General features: G+C 29.4%; 3 protein-coding genes across 3 annotated transcripts in view; 1 reads left to right on the forward strand and 2 right to left on the reverse strand.

The window, feature by feature from the left end:
• LOC108724106 (sodium/potassium-transporting ATPase subunit beta-2) overlaps positions 1-9570 on the reverse strand; it is a 17076-nt gene extending 7506 nt beyond the window's left edge. Inside the window, exon 1 of the mRNA XM_018450279.1 lies at positions 9166-9570. Within this exon, the coding sequence (XP_018305781.1) occupies positions 9166-9316 (151 nt within the window). The 5' untranslated portion in view covers positions 9317-9570. The remainder of the gene's footprint in view (positions 1-9165) is intronic.
• A 2405-nt stretch (positions 9571-11975) lies between these two features.
• On the forward strand, positions 11976-13059 carry Xrcc2 (X-ray repair cross complementing 2). Its single transcript, XM_018450278.1, has one exon. It carries the CDS (start codon positions 12238-12240, stop codon positions 13042-13044), a length of 807 nt encoding a protein of 268 aa, XP_018305780.1. The 5' UTR covers positions 11976-12237; the 3' UTR covers positions 13045-13059.
• LOC108724103 (sec1 family domain-containing protein 2) lies at positions 13050-16744 on the reverse strand. Its single transcript, XM_018450277.1, has 10 exons — positions 16550-16744; positions 16223-16465; positions 15862-16131; positions 15566-15751; positions 15182-15448; positions 14912-15040; positions 14596-14827; positions 13825-13933; positions 13415-13561; positions 13050-13285 (listed from the first exon to the last, which is right to left on the reverse strand). Exons 1-10 carry the CDS (start codon positions 16742-16744, stop codon positions 13072-13074), a joined length of 1992 nt encoding a protein of 663 aa, XP_018305779.1. The 3' UTR covers positions 13050-13071.
• Positions 16745-17663: the final 919 nt, after the last annotated feature.

The raw sequence follows: 17663 nt of genomic DNA on the forward strand, positions 1-17663 counted from the left end.
AAAAAAATGGGCGGTAATATGGCCTTCCATAAAAATAGCTTTAAAATATTAGTTTTATTTAGAAAACAGTATTTGATTACAAAATTAACAAAAAAGAAAAGCATTTTAAAATATATGTAAATGAATGTATACATAACTTCTGTATATAAGCTGCTCAGTACTAAAAATAGTACATGTAATATAAACTATAGATTAACAGTAGAGTTACAATTGATTATCAAATAATTATTTTGACATGAAAACCTCAAAAAAAAGATTGCGAGTAATCAATATCCATAGAAGGTCACATTAAATGCCAACATTAAAAATACCATGGTATTATTTAAATTTGTATAACTCAAAATATATATAGTCAAATAAAATGTTAAATAGCAAATAATACACTTAAAAATACATATATTCGTGTGATAATACGCTCAAGTTTAAGAAAAATGAGGAAGTAGGTGTAATTAAGTGCTAAAGTGTACCTTAGAAACGTTTCGAAATATTTGAAAGTAAAAATGCGTTATAATAAGTGCTGACTATTGAGTATTGGTAATATTAGCGCCATGTGGCGTAACGGCGAGCTACTAAACTAATAATTCCATAAGTAGTCATTAAAATTCGCTATATAATGGCGGAGATATTAAGTAAGGCCACAATATATACACTGGTCATAATACCACCTTCTCCTCTACATAAAACACTTGTTTAAATAGAAGTTCATGATAAATTATGATACAAAAAATATTAAATATAATAATATAATAAATTATAACAAAAAATATAATAAAAATAAATATTGCAGATTTTTAAATAAACATTGAAAGAGAAGAATTAAATTAGATTATACTCTATAGAAGATACTTTATTCTAAGTATGCTAGTCTTCTTCCTTTGTTAATTCTTTTCCTAACGGAATCGTGATTCTATAGAACAGACCGGTTTTAGATGCGTGAAGAAAATGTGGGTCTTTTATTTATTAAGTCACACTCGAATCACAGCGATATCATCAAACTGCGCTGTCTGGCTTTGGAGTTTTTGTTTGGCAAATTGAAAGTAAAATTTGTCTGTGTATAAGATCTGTGTATAAGTGGGAATGCGAAATCAATAAAACATATTTCTGAACAGTACACTCGAGGCTGCAAGATAAGACTTGAAAGCTACAGATGGGATTTACATAGCACGATAACACGTGATCGGGAGTGTTATCATCATCCGGTTGTTGATCTACAGCGACATAGTGCTTTCAATTATAACAACTCCTCATATAGCACATTTATCCGAAGAACGTCCTGGGAACATTCTTACAACGTAGACTGTCCTTTGGACGTCAGCAGGGACATCCCTTGGAAGTATATGCTGTATGAGTCGCGAGAACCAGGAAATCGCAAACGTCGATATACCTTAAGAAGTCACTTCGGAATTTCGGTCAAGCTGAGCACATAACTCGAATTTTTACTAAAGCAGTTTAAAAAACATACAAAGAGGAGAATTAAATCGAATTTAAAACGGTTCTATTGTTCGTCATAGAGATAGATATCTCGTGGAGTTTCTTAAAGTGTTTCGTTGTATTTAAAAGATTTAAGTCGAACTGTAACTTAAAAGACATTGGCTGAATCTTATTTCAAAATTATCTTAAGTAATGTGTGTCTTAAGCTATTAATAGAGCTCTTTGATTGATTTATGACATCTTAAGACTATATTTAAGCAGTCTTAAATATAAGAACATTAATTATGAATATCGGTCTTGAATCAAATTACGATAAGAGAGCAGAGCAATAAGAAAATTTGTAGTTAAAAATCGCCAGCTCATATCATGTTATTTCGTATTTGCTGACGAAGTATGTATGAATACAAGAAATACTTGCATGCGCGAATTCCTTTGAGAGAGAGATTCAAAGATTCTTTTTAAATAAAATCTTTTTAAATAGTTCCGTATAGGATTCTCGGTAATTTAAATGCCATAATATGGTCTGTATCGCGTCGTGCAAAAATTCAAGATCAAAATTTATTTCAGCGAAACACCATTTCCTTTCTTTTTTATCGAAAATTCTACCCGATCCTCGATTGCATAGTCACACGAGAATTTAGCGACACTGAAACCGCGTGAGAATTGGATTTGATTAGCGTAAAAATTTACAAACGGAATTATATGTATATAGTGTACATCCATGTCACTGTAAGTCGCGGTAAAGAGCGCAATAACGCACTTGCTAATTTATCACTCGTCACATACATATGCAAATATTAAAAAATTCTTATGAGTCAGATATTCTAGTAAATAATTTGACGTACACGTTAAGCTACTGTTAGTTAAGACTCGCATAATTTATCCATAAATTAACATTTAATTAATAAATATGTACAACGATATAATATTATATAAAAATAAGAATAAATATTTATTCTTCTTTTATATTCAGTATTTCTCTTTCTATCATACCTTAAGGTATTACTAATTTCGTAATTATCGAGATATTGTGAAATCTAAATATAAATGTTTCCGTAAGAAAAGATTCGTTCGCCGCGAAACACCTGTTGAATATCACTGCGTCGACCTCGTACTAATCCATATATATATCACATGTATAACCGTGAAGAATCGGATAACTATGTAGAAACCTGGAAAACGATTTTTCTGTATGCTGACATATACATATATATGTATATATAATTCGCACTAACTCATCGTCAGTCAATCCGTAAACTATTTGAAATGATAAAAAGTGTTTCATGTATAAAGAAGTATTTTCTAATCATATAAATAGAGCGAACATCGGATGCCATAATTATCAATAATGCGGTCATGATAATGTATAATTTGGTCGAACACATGTATTTCTCGTGTACACGTTACTGGTGACTGGTTTCTATACAGAAGGAAAATAATAACGTGATGACATCAAGTTAGTGAAAAAAAAGTATATTCGTGATAAGACGTTTGAATTATCTTGTCACGGAAATCTTATCGTCGAAAAGACATTTTCTTGACGAACGACATTGACGGGACATGCTGGGGCGCATAAACTTTGTAAATTATAAATCTTATTACATGTAGTTTTTTTTTATTTCAACAAATAAAACATTTCCTGACTTTGTTGAAATATTTATGTAAGACTTGGACATAAAAGTTTTTTTTTAGAGTATAGAGAAATGATACATTTTTTACTCAAATAGAATTTTATTTTTTATCTTATAATTTTTTTTAAATTTTTTAATCAATATTATTTAATTAATTTTTTTAAATCAAACGATTTTACTTCCACTATTACTTCTGTTAAAATAGATATTTATAATAAATATTGGATATTTATGTATATTTCAACATGAAAGTTTTTCCGTATAGGAAAAACAATACAATTTCAAGGACGAATATTTAAATAGAATTTTATTTTCATCTTATATTCTTTTAATAACGATTATTTTAAGCGACTACTTATTGAGTTTTTATTTTAATCTTTAAAAGTTTAAAGTGTTCCAAACATTATATTAAAATTCTTATAAAAATCATAAGATTTATTATTTCGAAGAACATTTAGTTGCGTCATTGAAACTTTACGATAATTAATGTCAATAGTATATCCAAACACAAAAAGTAAAATTGGTAAGAATAAGAAATAATGACTAATTTGAAATAGCTCGTAGGAATATTTTATTGAAAAAACAGCCGATTCTAAACATGAAATTAATTAAGGATGCACATGTTGCATTAATCAACATCGTCATAATCATTATCGTAATATCGATGCAACAAATGCAAATAAACGATCGAGCAATCAGACAGCATGTGAAGAGCGAACGGCATTGAATATATCTTTCGACAATCGTTTTACATACAAAACATGTTTGTGATCAATGTTTCTCCTAAAGCGCGTCGCGATCACGTTTCACCGATTTCTACTGTATTCTATTGCGCAACTTTGCCAAAGAAGACATGTTTAAAATCGATGTTGCTATTCAAGAATCAAAAGCCGAGGCTATAATTTACTCGAAATCAGCGCCACACACACATTGATTATATCTTTCTTCGAATAAAACGATCGAACGATCATTGTGAAAATTACAAGAGATATATTTATAATGCTTATAGAGTTCGTTTGTTTGAAACATGACGAAACCGACTTACTAAGTATAATAAACAAACATTCATTTAATTAAAAATTAAATAAAGATTTTCAACTGAAATGAGTAAGATGTTGCAAGACTGATATTTTTGATGAAGACTTATTGTTAAAGATAACGTCAAATCTTTTCGTATATTTTCTGAACAAACGCTTAGCTAACTCATTAACGTATCTGCGAAAGCAATTTACTTATATGTACCTGAACGTCTTTGGATATATTATTTTTAGCAATTGGCATACATACAATAACATTTGAAACGTTGCCCTAACGAGGACACCAACATTAAGATAGCTTTACATTAATAAAATTGCGCTCGTGTTGCTGATGTAATAGAATGAGAAAAATGAAAAGTACATAACAAAATTAATTGGAATTAAATAAATAATTTATTACAACCATGAGATTCGTAGCAGAATGTTTCGACTTAACTTATTTCTCGTCTTCATCAGTTTCTTCGTAAAGAATCTTCTCACTCTTGTAATATAGATATTTTTATATCAATTAGTTACGCCATAAAAATACGATATTTTATATTTATAATAATTAATTCGCATTATTGTACCATCGTTCTTATGCATCTAATCGTGAATACAGCTTTTGTCATTACTTTTATCTTTATTTTTATTTACATAATTATTCATATATGTCTAACATTTCACATGTGTGTGTTTAATTTATTATATCATTTTAGCTAATTGTACAGTTGATGAGGACAAAGTAAAGTCGAGGAAGTTCTACCATGAATTTCATGTTTGTAATTATTAATTCAATTTAATTATTAATTTAATTATTATTAATTACAACTAATTTTGAGCTCGTTATACATGACTTTTCTTTTCTCTCATTTTATTAAGCTTTACGTCATTTTCATATTTTTCAACGTCTGTTGAAATCGCGTTAGGTTTCATCTCTCTTGTGATGACAATGTGTAACGTCTAATTTGGTAATACCAATACAATTTTTTTATATTCTTAAAATTGTTACGCTCGATCCTTTGACTTTATTATGTATTTATGCGGATAATTGTTCATTTTAATTCTTTGACTTATTATGTATTTATGCGGTTAATTGTTTTGATCAATTTTTATGTATTTTACAATTGATTGTATTCCTTGCTGAGGATGGATCAAATCTAGAGCCGAAACGTTCATGATATTACATTAATTTATTTAGAATTGACTTTGTTGATTTGCGCCACCATCTTCCGCGTCGACTCCTACCGCCCTTAATTGTGTTATTTATTGTTTATTATTCTGGGAATCCTTTATTTATTCTTAATATTTGTCTGTTCCATAACTATTTATTGACTGTATCAATAAAAAAATAAATCATTATACGCAATTTAATTTTTTGTATCTATTAATTATAATATTATTTATTGATTGGATTACCGATTATATTAATTGATAAGTGTTCTTTCTAATAAAAATAGCAGTTTAGAAAAACAATACTTTTTTGCAGGGAATCAAATTGAGAAGATAAAATATTAATAAGCCAGCTCATTTGCTTTCCAATTAGTTCAAATTCAAATTGTCACTGAAAAGAAGACTTCTCAAAGACATAATAAAGATACGAAAAGACTGTAAGTTTCTGGCGAGTCAAATAAGACTTTCACAAATCGTTCTACGTCATAAGTTACATATCTCAATCAAGAGCAACTATCTTGCGAAATGCAACAGTTTTCTGGGGGTATTAAGAACACGGATTATAAAATCGCGAGAGATATGAATTCCGTGTATTTCGTAACATTCTATGAAATCCAATGAGTAACATCATTAAAAATATATAAAAACAAATTGTGATAATGTTATTGATGAGAAAAATATGACTTGGCGAAATAAAATACATTAACAGACATACTCGTACAGTGCGTTCTCAAATACATTCTCCAAATAGAATCTTGAAAATCGTGTTTTGAAGGATTATGACAAAATTTTGCATCCTATAAGGAAAGAACAGAAAATGTTTTCCAACATTCATGAACGTCCATTTGCTATGCACTGCTTACTCAAAGCGCGATTGACATGATTCACATCTTAAGATTCGGAAGAAAGGCGGCGTGTGCTGAGGCGGCCAAATTCCCCCTTCGTTATTCGCTATATGTTACTATCACCGATACTTATTTCCGGTGCTCTCTCACACTAGTCACTGCCAAAACGCGAGACTCAGGGTCGGCTACTTCTAAACAGTCGCCAAGAAGTCTACGTAAAATGTTCTCAATATGTATATATACGTATATGCACGTGTCAATGTTGGATATTTAACTTTCATTAACTCCTTTTAATTCATATAAATCAAATAAAAAACAATCATCATACGCAATCAAAATTAATTTAGTTAATTCATGAAATTAATTTCTAAATTCACTGAATGATTAATGATTAATCATCAAATATTCATTTTTAATCGAAATATTAAGCATACTCTCTGAATCAGTGGATAATCACTGATCTCAGTGCCAAGTATGCCACTGATAATCGGTGAATTAAATGTGAGATTCCTAACCTAGCTAATCTTTATTATGTGATCTAACTAATCTTGTTTTAATTGTTAAATTTAATGAATATGGTATTGGAAGATTGAAATTAACGTGCAAATATCAGTATTTTAGTTAAATAATGCTCAAATATTCTTTCTTTTTTAGTTGAACTTCACTGATTATCAGTGCCAAGTATGCCACTGGGTAATTAGTGACTATCCACTGATTCAGATTTAGAGATTGTTGATAAGACTTTTCTCTAAGCGTCTAAATATAACATTCCTTCTTTTCATTTTTTGAAAAAATATTGTGATGGGAATAATGCGAATTACAGCAAGTGACACAGTAACCATTTCATCTTTATTTAACATTGGCAAACTACAAAGATACTATGATTCACTGTGTTACACTGTGTCATCTGTGTCTCTTGCTGAAAAGCACCCAATATCTCTCGATCATCTAACTTCTCAGATAACGTAAAGAGTTCAAAAGGATTCAGTTGTATGTCATCATCTGAATTCATTTTCAGATGTAAAAAGAACTTCTTTTAAAGTTCTGAAAAGAATTCTTTTTGCATATGAAAATGAATTCAGAACTGATGACATATGATTGAATTCTTTTTGAATTCTTTTTGAACTCTCTATGTTATCTGGATTCTTTCGATAACGATAACACTACAATACGTTACTACTCGATGCATATTTAATCGTTTCGACCTAAAATTGCTCTCAAGAAGAATGACAGACTTATCAGAAATTTACGTGTAAAAACGTTATTCATAATATTAACAATTAAAAAAATTTAATAAAAAGTTCTAATTATGAAAAATTTAGTATTCAAGTAATTTATTAAAAATAGGTAAAAATTTGGAAAAACAGTTTAATATTTTTAATATTAAGAAATAAGCATATTTGCTTTGATGTATATAATAATGCAGATTAGGATTATATATGTACTTATATACAATAATATAAGATAATTGTGTTTAATATTCCTTTAGAATCAGAATAATTCGTATTTGAATTATTCTATCTCTCTATTGTGTATTTTGATCATACATTCAATGTTAACTGTAGAAATATGATTTTTATCCTACATTCTCACACACATTACTCTCTGTTTGATGTAATTAGGAAGTAGAATTCAACAGTAGCATAAGATATAATTTATAAATTGCTTGTATGCATAAATATAAATACGTATATATATTTTTAATTGTACACATCGTAAATATAGAAACCGCACTTATAAATGTTTTAAAAATAATTTGAAAAACAAAATTACCCATATGTATATATGTGAAACAAAATATGAAAAAGTAGAACTCCGGTTAGCAGAATGATGACGACTAGTGACGTTTAATGAACCGAAATAAATATCGTTATATCGTCTTTTAATGTCATGCTGTTACTTGAGATAAGATTTCTGCATATCGATAACCTATACTGGGAGATAATGAGATTAAGAACATCAATTTTATTTGAACTAAACATGATCACAAAACTTGTCTCGGCATTACACTACAAAAATACCATTATATTCCTAATTGATTTACTACGGTTCTTAAGGAATATTGATCATAAAATTTTACATGAATCATAAGAATTTTCCTGTTCAACAGAAAAATAGCAATTCTTTTAATATAATGTCGACAATAATACGAACATAATTACTGTCCTTGTAATTAAACACTTATCTTCTATAAGAAATGTTTCATATTCTCATAGAAATAAAACCTTATTTATTCAATTTCAATGTAAAATAATGCGTTTGTATTCCACTTTTAAATTTAAATCGATGTTAATCAATGGAATTTTTTACCAACATTAAAATGTTCTTCTAAATTCTAAAAATAATTTAGAAATTGTCAAATCTCAATATTAAAAAGCAAAGTAAATATTAATCTGAAATAGTTATATAAAAAGACATTAGCATAGTAAAATTTAATTTTACACATAAAATTTATCATTATAATTTATGTCTGCACAAAATAAAATTTAATAATGCTACTTAGAATTTGAAAAAAAAACGTGTCCAAGAAAAACAGAGCGGCTTTCCTTTAAATATTTATTCTTAGTGTTTTCAGCGTACTTATTTTAATATATTTTAAACCAAACCTAGCCTAATATTTTATTTTTAAACAGTTTATAGAAATATAGTGTGTGGTTTAAATTTCCTATTGTTTATCTTATAACATCGATTTTTTTCAGAATGTGATTACTGATCATGCTGAGACATAATTTTCAAAAAACTATAATGAGGAGTTACGTAAGAAATCTTTCAGAAATATCTCACAATTTTTTTACAAAATTCTAATATTAACATCAGGATAACATAATGTTTCAAAATTATTTTTTGCGTAATAATGTAGAACTTTAAAGTTCTTTTTTCTATATTAAATTGTGTATCGAATAAATTTCAACGATATAACATAATGTTTCATTTTATACATCATTTTTCGAGTAATAACGACTAGAACTTTTAAGTTCCTTCTTATATATATCCAATTATAACTACTTTCAATTGTTTGAACATCTAAGTATTTGAATACAGATTTTTGAAATATTTAGAATAACTTACCCCATTTTTTGGGCGTATGACCACAGTACGTTCCTTCTGTTGAATTGTGGAAACCATCACGAATTATCTGCCAGCGAGTTCTAGTATCAGGTGCTCGCATATAATCAAACTCGTAGGTACCATTTTGCACTTGCTTGCCGCGGACACTCATCACGGTGAATGCTATTGACTACTCTTTGATCGGTCGATCGACAGGTAGATTGAGGTATAAGGCAGGTCGGTCTTGTCAACCTTCACGCGCCGAGCAACTCATGCGGACTGATACGCAGAGATAGCGGGAACCGCAACACGACTGTACTGGTCTTCGCACTTTGCCTGAACTGGGAGAGCTCGCTTGTGGTTAGCGATATGTAGGTAGCGAGTATACGGGCGAATGAGCGAGCGAACGGGTGAAAAACGAGCGATCGTCTTGTGGAGGGGCAAGACGTTCACGCGAGCATGATGTTAGGCAGCATGCTGTGTGCCGATTTGGCCTGTTGAGTTTGGCGCGGAAGAACTTGATTTTGTGAATTTCAGAGAGAGTATACAAAGTAAATCGAAACGCTTGATATTATTGCATTACAAATATCGTTATTTGTTTTTATTACAACTATCATAGAAATAGCTATTAACGATAAAGGAAAGTTTACATAATCTTTTTACTCTAGCATTTTTTACCATTTTACTTTTATAATATTGAAGATTTTCATCTTTTCCATTGATTTTGAGAAATCTGAAAAAGATTACATTTTTATGAATCGAGATAATAAATTCAGAGATATAACATTGATGAGGTCGTTATTCTCAAAAAGTATAACATTTTTTAATTTAATTAAAAGTATTGTTTAATTGAATTCTTTTGAATATTTTCTTTCATTGTTTTCTTTATTTATGAAAAAAAGCGAAAGTAAAACATTTCTAATGATCTCCGATATAATTCTTTGTACATACAAAACATTTCTCGATTGATTTTAACCCTATTAAGAAAACCATTGAAAATGCATTAAAAAAGGAATATATTTACACATACATTCGTGTTTTAGATTCGTATCGGTCTTGAATTAAATTTTTATAATTTATCTAAACATTCTAGACAAGTAAAGAAATTATTCTCTATATTTAATTGATTTGATTTTCGTTTATTTCGTTTAGAAGAATTTTAATTTAAAAAAATACAATTTTAAGAAGAAATATAAAACTTTAGAATCGAGAAATTTGTAATAAGAATCATGGCTGCGTTGTGTCCAACGATGTAAAATAGAAAATTACTCATATCTTCATTATGCTTTTGTGTTTGTGCAAGAATATAGCAGCAGAAGTATAATGCGTGGTCTACAATGAGCAGAAGCAGTAGTGGATCAAGGAGTAGATGTAGAAATCGACCAATCATAGTTGGTTATCCTCCTCACACTCGACTATGATTGGTTGATTTCTACGTCTACTCCTTGATCCACTACTGCTACTGCTCATCGTAGACCACGCATTATACTTCTGTTGCTATATTCTTGCACAAACACAAAAATGCGATTTTGATCATATATAAATAAAATAACAAAAAAATGTTAACACACAAAACAAAATTCATTATTTGATCCGTAGATTAGACTACGTTATTTGTACGTATATTAACGCTCTGAAACCGAATTCAATATTCAAATTGCTTCATCAAGTTGCAATTTGTTTTATCGATGGAAAATAACTCGATTTTCCAGTATTTTTAGAGTCATTTATGATTTTTAATATGCTAGTTAAGTAAAAGAAAGAAAATAAGTTCAACAATATGCACGCTTATAAAGTTAATATGCAAGTTGGTAGATTAAATATATTGAAACATCAAACTATTTTCCGTCGATAAAAAAATTCTGACGTGATGAAAAGCAATTTGGATATCGGATTTTAAAGTGTTGAAATATATAAGAATACATTTGTCTAATCTCCGAGTCAAAAAATTTTTTTGTGTGCCTGTATAATTTTTCCTTCATCGATTCTATAAAATTATATATAGTATTGAAAATATATTGAAAACATGTTGGAAGATATAAATATATAAATATAGTCATATAGTCATATGTGCAGACTACATATAGCTTATATTTAATACAACCAATTATAGATTATGTTTAGATTATGTTACTTGTCCATGAAAATGTGATATTAGAAAACACGCTTCAACATTTAAACATATTCTGTCTAAACATAGTCCATTATTTAAAGCCTTATTATTTTGCAAACCATTGCTTTAAAATAAAAATGTACAAATAATATATATATATTTCATTACTAAATTTTTTGAAAACCTTCTTACTGTATTTTGATTCGCAAATTTCAGGACACTCTGTGTATACATTAAAGAAGTGAATTCTTAAAAAAAATTCTTACGTTATATTCTTTGAATCTATTTGAAGCAATTTGAATTCATATTATCAGAAATGACTAAAAAATAGTAAATTATTGTACCTAATACTTGTAATGATGAATTTAATACACATAAGAATTATATGTATACCTGTAATATGAAACGATGTTAGCGATTGAATTCATTTTTTCAATTTTACGAAATTCGAAATCTCAAAAATAAGGAATAGATTGCGATTCTCAAAAAATATCAATACGATGAAAACAGTAAACCAATTATATATAGTAACTTTCTAACGTAGAAATATAATCTAAAATATTTTATTAGTTATTAGAAATAGTAAAAAAATAATGAATTAATTGTAATATACATAAGAATTTTTAATATCGAAAATAATATTAAAGAGTTGAAATGTGCGATAGAATATCGATAGTATCGCACTTACGTGACGTCATTGAAACAAAAATGGCTGCTACGAAAGATCTGGCGGGATTCGGTTGAACTGTGTAAATAATCAACAATGGCTGTGTTCGAAAACGTCGGTCGGATGCCTCGGATTCATCATCTGTCCTTGTTTAACATTAAATGTTAAATCCGTGGCATCGGAGGCATCCGAGCGACGTTTCCGAACGCAGCCAATACCCAACAATGGATTGATACACATTAATTAACAAAATTTGAATCGTTATAGTGAAGTAGAAAGGAAACAGACGTATCTTTCGTAAATTATTAATAATATGCAGTTCCATTCCGAAGGCGGGTTAGAGCTGTTATCGAGATTTCGCGAGAAACCACGTTCGATTAACCTCGACGACGTTCTTTTCTCAACTGATATCGACAACAAGAGCGTCATAGAGATCGTCGGGGCTTCATCCACTGGAAAGACTGTATTATTATGCCAATTCATAGCAAAATGTATACTACCCGCGCGATATAAGGGGATCAAGATCGACGGATGCGATGCCTGTGCGATACTGATCAACACACTTGGCCATGTACAGATGAGTAAGATAGCTGAACTAATGACTTCCACGATACGCAACGCATATCAGGTAGCTAATGTACAACCGCCAGCCGAAACGGTAGACTACATAATAAACCGATCTCTAGAAAACTTAACAGTGATCAGCTGCTGTAACAACAATCAACTCCAGCTGATTCTGCACACACTCGAAGATGAGTTTCTCAGCAATGGAAAAATCACTTTGTTAGCTATAGATAATATATTGGCGTACTATTGGCAGGCGAGGAAAGAGAATATACTTACTATGAATTATTATGCTACAGGCTTACTCAAAATCATTCAGTCTCAAACATCTCAGTTTCACACAGTGACAGTTTACACTAGATGGGATGGACCAGTGCCCACGTACGAATCATATGCGAAGTGTATAGATACATTAGAGAGGACAGGTGTAAATTATAAGCTGCAGCTTAGTAAAGGTACTAGAATTCGTGAGTTTATGTGTCATGTACAATCTACTAATGATGTAAAACAGATTTGTTATACAATTTCTGATTCTGGTATAAAATGGATAAGGTAATAAACCATAATTGAAAGTAAATAAGTTTTAGTAATTAATCGATGAGAGAAGAACCTTGTCCACTATGTCTAATGGATTTAACAGTCTCGAACCTGCTATTATTATTTGACAATTTGAATTAAATAATGATATAATTTCTTTAGTTTCTCTTATTTCTTCTGGTGTTATACCTCCAATGACATAAATGATAATCCAATTGTTATCACAAGGATGATGTTTTATTCTTCCTTTAGAAAATAAGCTGTCAAAGATATACAAAACTAGATTTTCTTCAGAATTTCTTTAGAAAAATTAAATTAATATCTATTTAATATAATATATATATATATAATATTGCATAATATAATGTAAATATAATGTATAAACTTACTTGAATCCAGCAGAAATAAACGAAGGTGATCTCTGATGTAAATCAGGAAGTTCATATTTATCTGGTTGAAGTATATCTGTTAATAATTGTTGCAAGATGCCGACACGTCGAACAATCTCTTGAGAACTTGATTTAGACATCAAGGAACTGTAAGAAATATTTAAAATGCTACTATATATTTTTTATATACATATTTGAGCAAATATGAATATTTAAACACGTAAAATATGAAATAAGAATTAGAACTATTCTGAATCTGAATATATTCAATTTCAAAATGAATTTTGTGTTTGTAAATATAAATATTTAAAAATGTGTAATATGCGTATACAGACATAAAGACATATTCCATAATAATTATGTATGTATGTGTAAACTATATATATGTATATATCTTTATAGTTTCATACGTATAGTTATGTAGAGGCGCGCGTTGCTGTGCTATTTCATGTAACGTCTTCATTATATGATTCGCTAGTTTTGCAGATGTTTCCTTTATAGTCTCAGTCTCTGTAACATCTAATTTAGATATATATCAATATTATGTTGCAAATTATTATATTACACACTCATTACTTATCTTTAATTATTTAATAAGCTCAAGCATTATCAGTCTTGATGAATTTATAATCTATATTTTCATGATACATTATATAAAAAATTTAATTAGGTAATGAAGAACCAATTTCTTTATCTCTAGATAAGTTGCCGATAATTTTATCCACGAGATATCTTCCAGATATCTCATTTATTCACGAGATATCTGGGAGATAGCTTATGGATAAAGTATTTAGAGATGACGAAATTGTGTGGCCATAAAATAAGAAATTATTTTTAATATAATTTATATTTTTATATAAAATTATCAGTGTAATAATATTTTTGAGCATATTTGATATTTGATATATATTATTTAGTATATTATTTAGTATATATTTCGTATATATTATGAATAAATAGTTTAATATATTAGGAAGATAAAAACAGTTTTGCATAATTTTAGATTAAATACAATTAATTTCATATATAAAATAGATATTATTTTTTGTTGTCAAATAGAATTTTATATTAATCATATTCTTGGATTTTTGTTTTATATTTGTAATATTAAAGTATTTTTCATAGATAATATGTTAATGATTTTTTTTTATTATTTCTGTGTTTTATAACATTTTACTAACCGAAAAGCGATAAAGTTTGTTGATACACTGACATCTTGCTGTTAATTGTATTTTCTTTTAATTTTGTAATGTCTTCAAATATGGCATCAGTAATGGCTTCTTCCAGTTGTTGCTCTTGTTGAAGAGAGAATTGTATTTCAGTTCCAGCTAACGCATAAATATGTACCAAAAGTGCTAATATATTGTCTGTATCTAGCCCTCGTTTTTCGCGAGTTTTTATTATATTGCTTAACTGAAAATATTCGAAAAAAGAAATGTAATCTTACAAAAAATGATGCAAATATTGAGTATATAAGAAATTAAATACGATAATTACTTGCCCAAGCACGCTCGTAGAATCACGACTTACAGCTATGTTTTGTAAAACTAGTTTCTCGAGACTAATTAATAGGTCTAACCGTGAAGTCTTTTCTGATGTTAAGGCTTGTATAATTCCCAGTACCACCTACAAAATAAATAATATTCAAATACATGATTTTCTAAATTATTTATATTACGAGAAAATTATACACATCTAGAAATCATTCTGGCCATCAAAGCAAAGCATATATTAAATTTTAATATTCCATTATTGGGGTACACATACTTGAAGCTTTTTGCTTGATTCTGATATAGTGTGAAGATCATCTACATCTTTAAATTTGTTTACAAGCTTTTCTAAACTATGTGCAGAAATCCTCGTTGCTAGTTTTGATTTAAGGTTTTCTCTTTGTTTTAAATTTTCTTTTGATGAAAGTATGTCAATGAGCATTTTATTCATAGTAGCCAATACTTCCTTTTGTTTTTTTGTGATTAATATATTTATCAGCGTTTTATCATTGCTGGCCAAGCATCCCGGTACATCGACAAATTCCTTAAAACATAAAAATACTTTTATGCAGTTTTCATGTAATAATTGACAATTCTATAATCTTGTTTACAATATTTAAATGAGATATGTATCATATTACAATACTATGAGCTACTATACCTGTGGACCGCAAAACAGAGGAGACATATTTATTGCAACGTCGTTGTAATGATGAGGTAAATGAGGTAAAGTGCACAATATTCTGGATAGCAACGATTCAGTATTATTACTAGTGGAAGTACAAAGATCTAATACTCTATCGACAAAGATTAAAGATACTCCCTTTCCCTTTCCAGCAACTAAACTCTATATAAAATTAAATATTAAAGTTTAATAAAACATTTAATATTTTTTAATACCTTTATTGCCCTTTTTTAATTAATTGTAACCATTGGAATTATCCTTTCATGACTTACGTTTCTACGCCCGATGGCCATTGGTAACATTTCTAATTTTTCAGCAACATATTCACTAAATTTTCCCACTGAATAAATATCTTCTTTCAAATTCAAATATGTTAATAAACTGTTAAACAAACTTACAAAATGATCAACTGCATATTCTAAATTCTTTAACAATGCATTATTTAAAGGTGATAATAGATCACTGAAGGGTGGTGTTACAAACAGACCACTGTCAATTAGACTAATAAAAATTGGTCGAAATAGTATTGTCACTGAACAGTCCTAAAATCAATATATAATGATAAAACTTTAATAATATATAATAAACTCAATTTAAAGTTGGAAACTTGTATATTAAACAAATAAATATTACCTGCAGCTGCTGATTAGAATGCATCCAGCTTTTTACGTCTCTCTTTAATTTGGTATAATCTGTTCTATCTTCTATTGGCACTGAATCCTCGTAATTCAACACGCTTGAATGTGCAGCAGTAATAATTGTACAGTGTTCAAATGCATTTTTCTCTAATATCATCTTAACTGTACGTTGATAAAAAGCTGGATCAGTGGAAGTAGAAATAATAACTATCTTTTTGCAATTCTGTACTTTGACATACTGTAACAAATTGCATAATAAATTAACTATTTAAAAATTATGAGATTTTTTTGTGACAAAAGCATGCTTTTACTAATCACATACACGAAAGTTGTACATATCCAATTCATGAACTGACATTGCACCAGCATCCTTAAAGAAGGAATGTATCTTGCCACCAGTATGCCAGTGAAGGCATTCCGTTGTTGCATGATCTATATAGACCGCAGATTCACTTACAAAACCAGCAATATCATGCCAAATTTTAGCAAGAAATTGTTCCATATCAATGGCTTCCATTATTCATTAAAAATATAGCATACATAAATGTATTATGGAAATAATTTTTCACTTTTACTTTTAAAATGAATTCAAAATTACAAATTATTGTATATTCAACACTCAAGTAATATATAGTAACAATGTAATAATATTATTTAACGAGACAACATAAATTGTAATATAACAATATTATTTATAAGTCGTTCACGTTAATTGTCGTAAAATAGAATTCAACTTTTTACATCACAGAGTTTAAATTCGTAACAATACATTATTTTAATTATGTGATCATGACAAACTTCAAATAGCCACATGGTTAAACAGCTGACTATAAATTATAAGACAGGAGCAGTATAGGCTGCTGTTAAGCCGGCGGCACACGATGCTTGTCTTCTTGCTGGATTGCTAGCTAGAATAAATTCTTGCCACCGTATTGGCTACGATGCTGACACTATTAGTACCGTGGCCAATACGATGGTAAGATTCTAATCTAGCTAGGAATCCAGCAGGAAAACAAGCATCGTGTGCGGCAGACTTTAGCTAGAGACCCTCTAATCAGAGCATAGAGATATAAGAATAGAGCGCATCAACAGTAGGCTGACGCGTGAGTGGCTGCGATAGACGAATAGAAAGAGAACGATGCATAGTTTCCCTGTGTGTCTTTGTCTAATCTCGCGCACGCGCAGTATGACTTCGCGCTGGTTGGCCGGCCGTGGCCCCCGCGGAGCCGATGGATTTCAAACGCCGGCGGATGAGTTGTAATGCAAAGTAATTGATTTTGACATGAAAATGTATTAAAAACATTCGGATTTTTTGGCGAAGACAGCGGAAAACATGTTCCTTTCTAAAATCATGAAGAAAGAATATGGAAATGATGCGAAATATTTTGTTTATAAGCACGACAGTGTCCAAATTCATGTTTTGGACACTGTCGTGA

The sequence above is a fragment of the Mycetomoellerius zeteki genome, unplaced genomic scaffold (assembly GCF_001594055.1).
Source record: "Mycetomoellerius zeteki isolate Tzet28-1 unplaced genomic scaffold, Tzet1.0 scaffold275, whole genome shotgun sequence".
In the NCBI taxonomy this organism is placed as follows: domain Eukaryota; kingdom Metazoa; phylum Arthropoda; class Insecta; order Hymenoptera; family Formicidae; genus Mycetomoellerius; species Mycetomoellerius zeteki.

Excerpts from the sequence above, each read along its gene's own strand:
- Xrcc2 (XM_018450278.1), top strand. The coding sequence starts at position 12,238 with ATGCAGTTCCATTCCGAAGGCGGGTTAGAGCTGTTATCGAGATTTCGC.
- LOC108724103 (XM_018450277.1), bottom strand. The coding sequence starts at position 16,744 with ATGGAAGCCATTGATATGGAACAATTTCTTGCTAAAATTTGGCATGAT. Across the intron at positions 15,041-15,181 it reads AATCAAGCAAAAAGCTTCAA|GTGGTACTGGGAATTATACA; the intron begins GTATGTGTACCC and ends TTTATTTTGTAG. Across the intron at positions 14,828-14,911 it reads CTACGAGCGTGCTTGGGCAA|TTAAGCAATATAATAAAAAC; the intron begins GTAATTATCGTA and ends GAATATTTTCAG.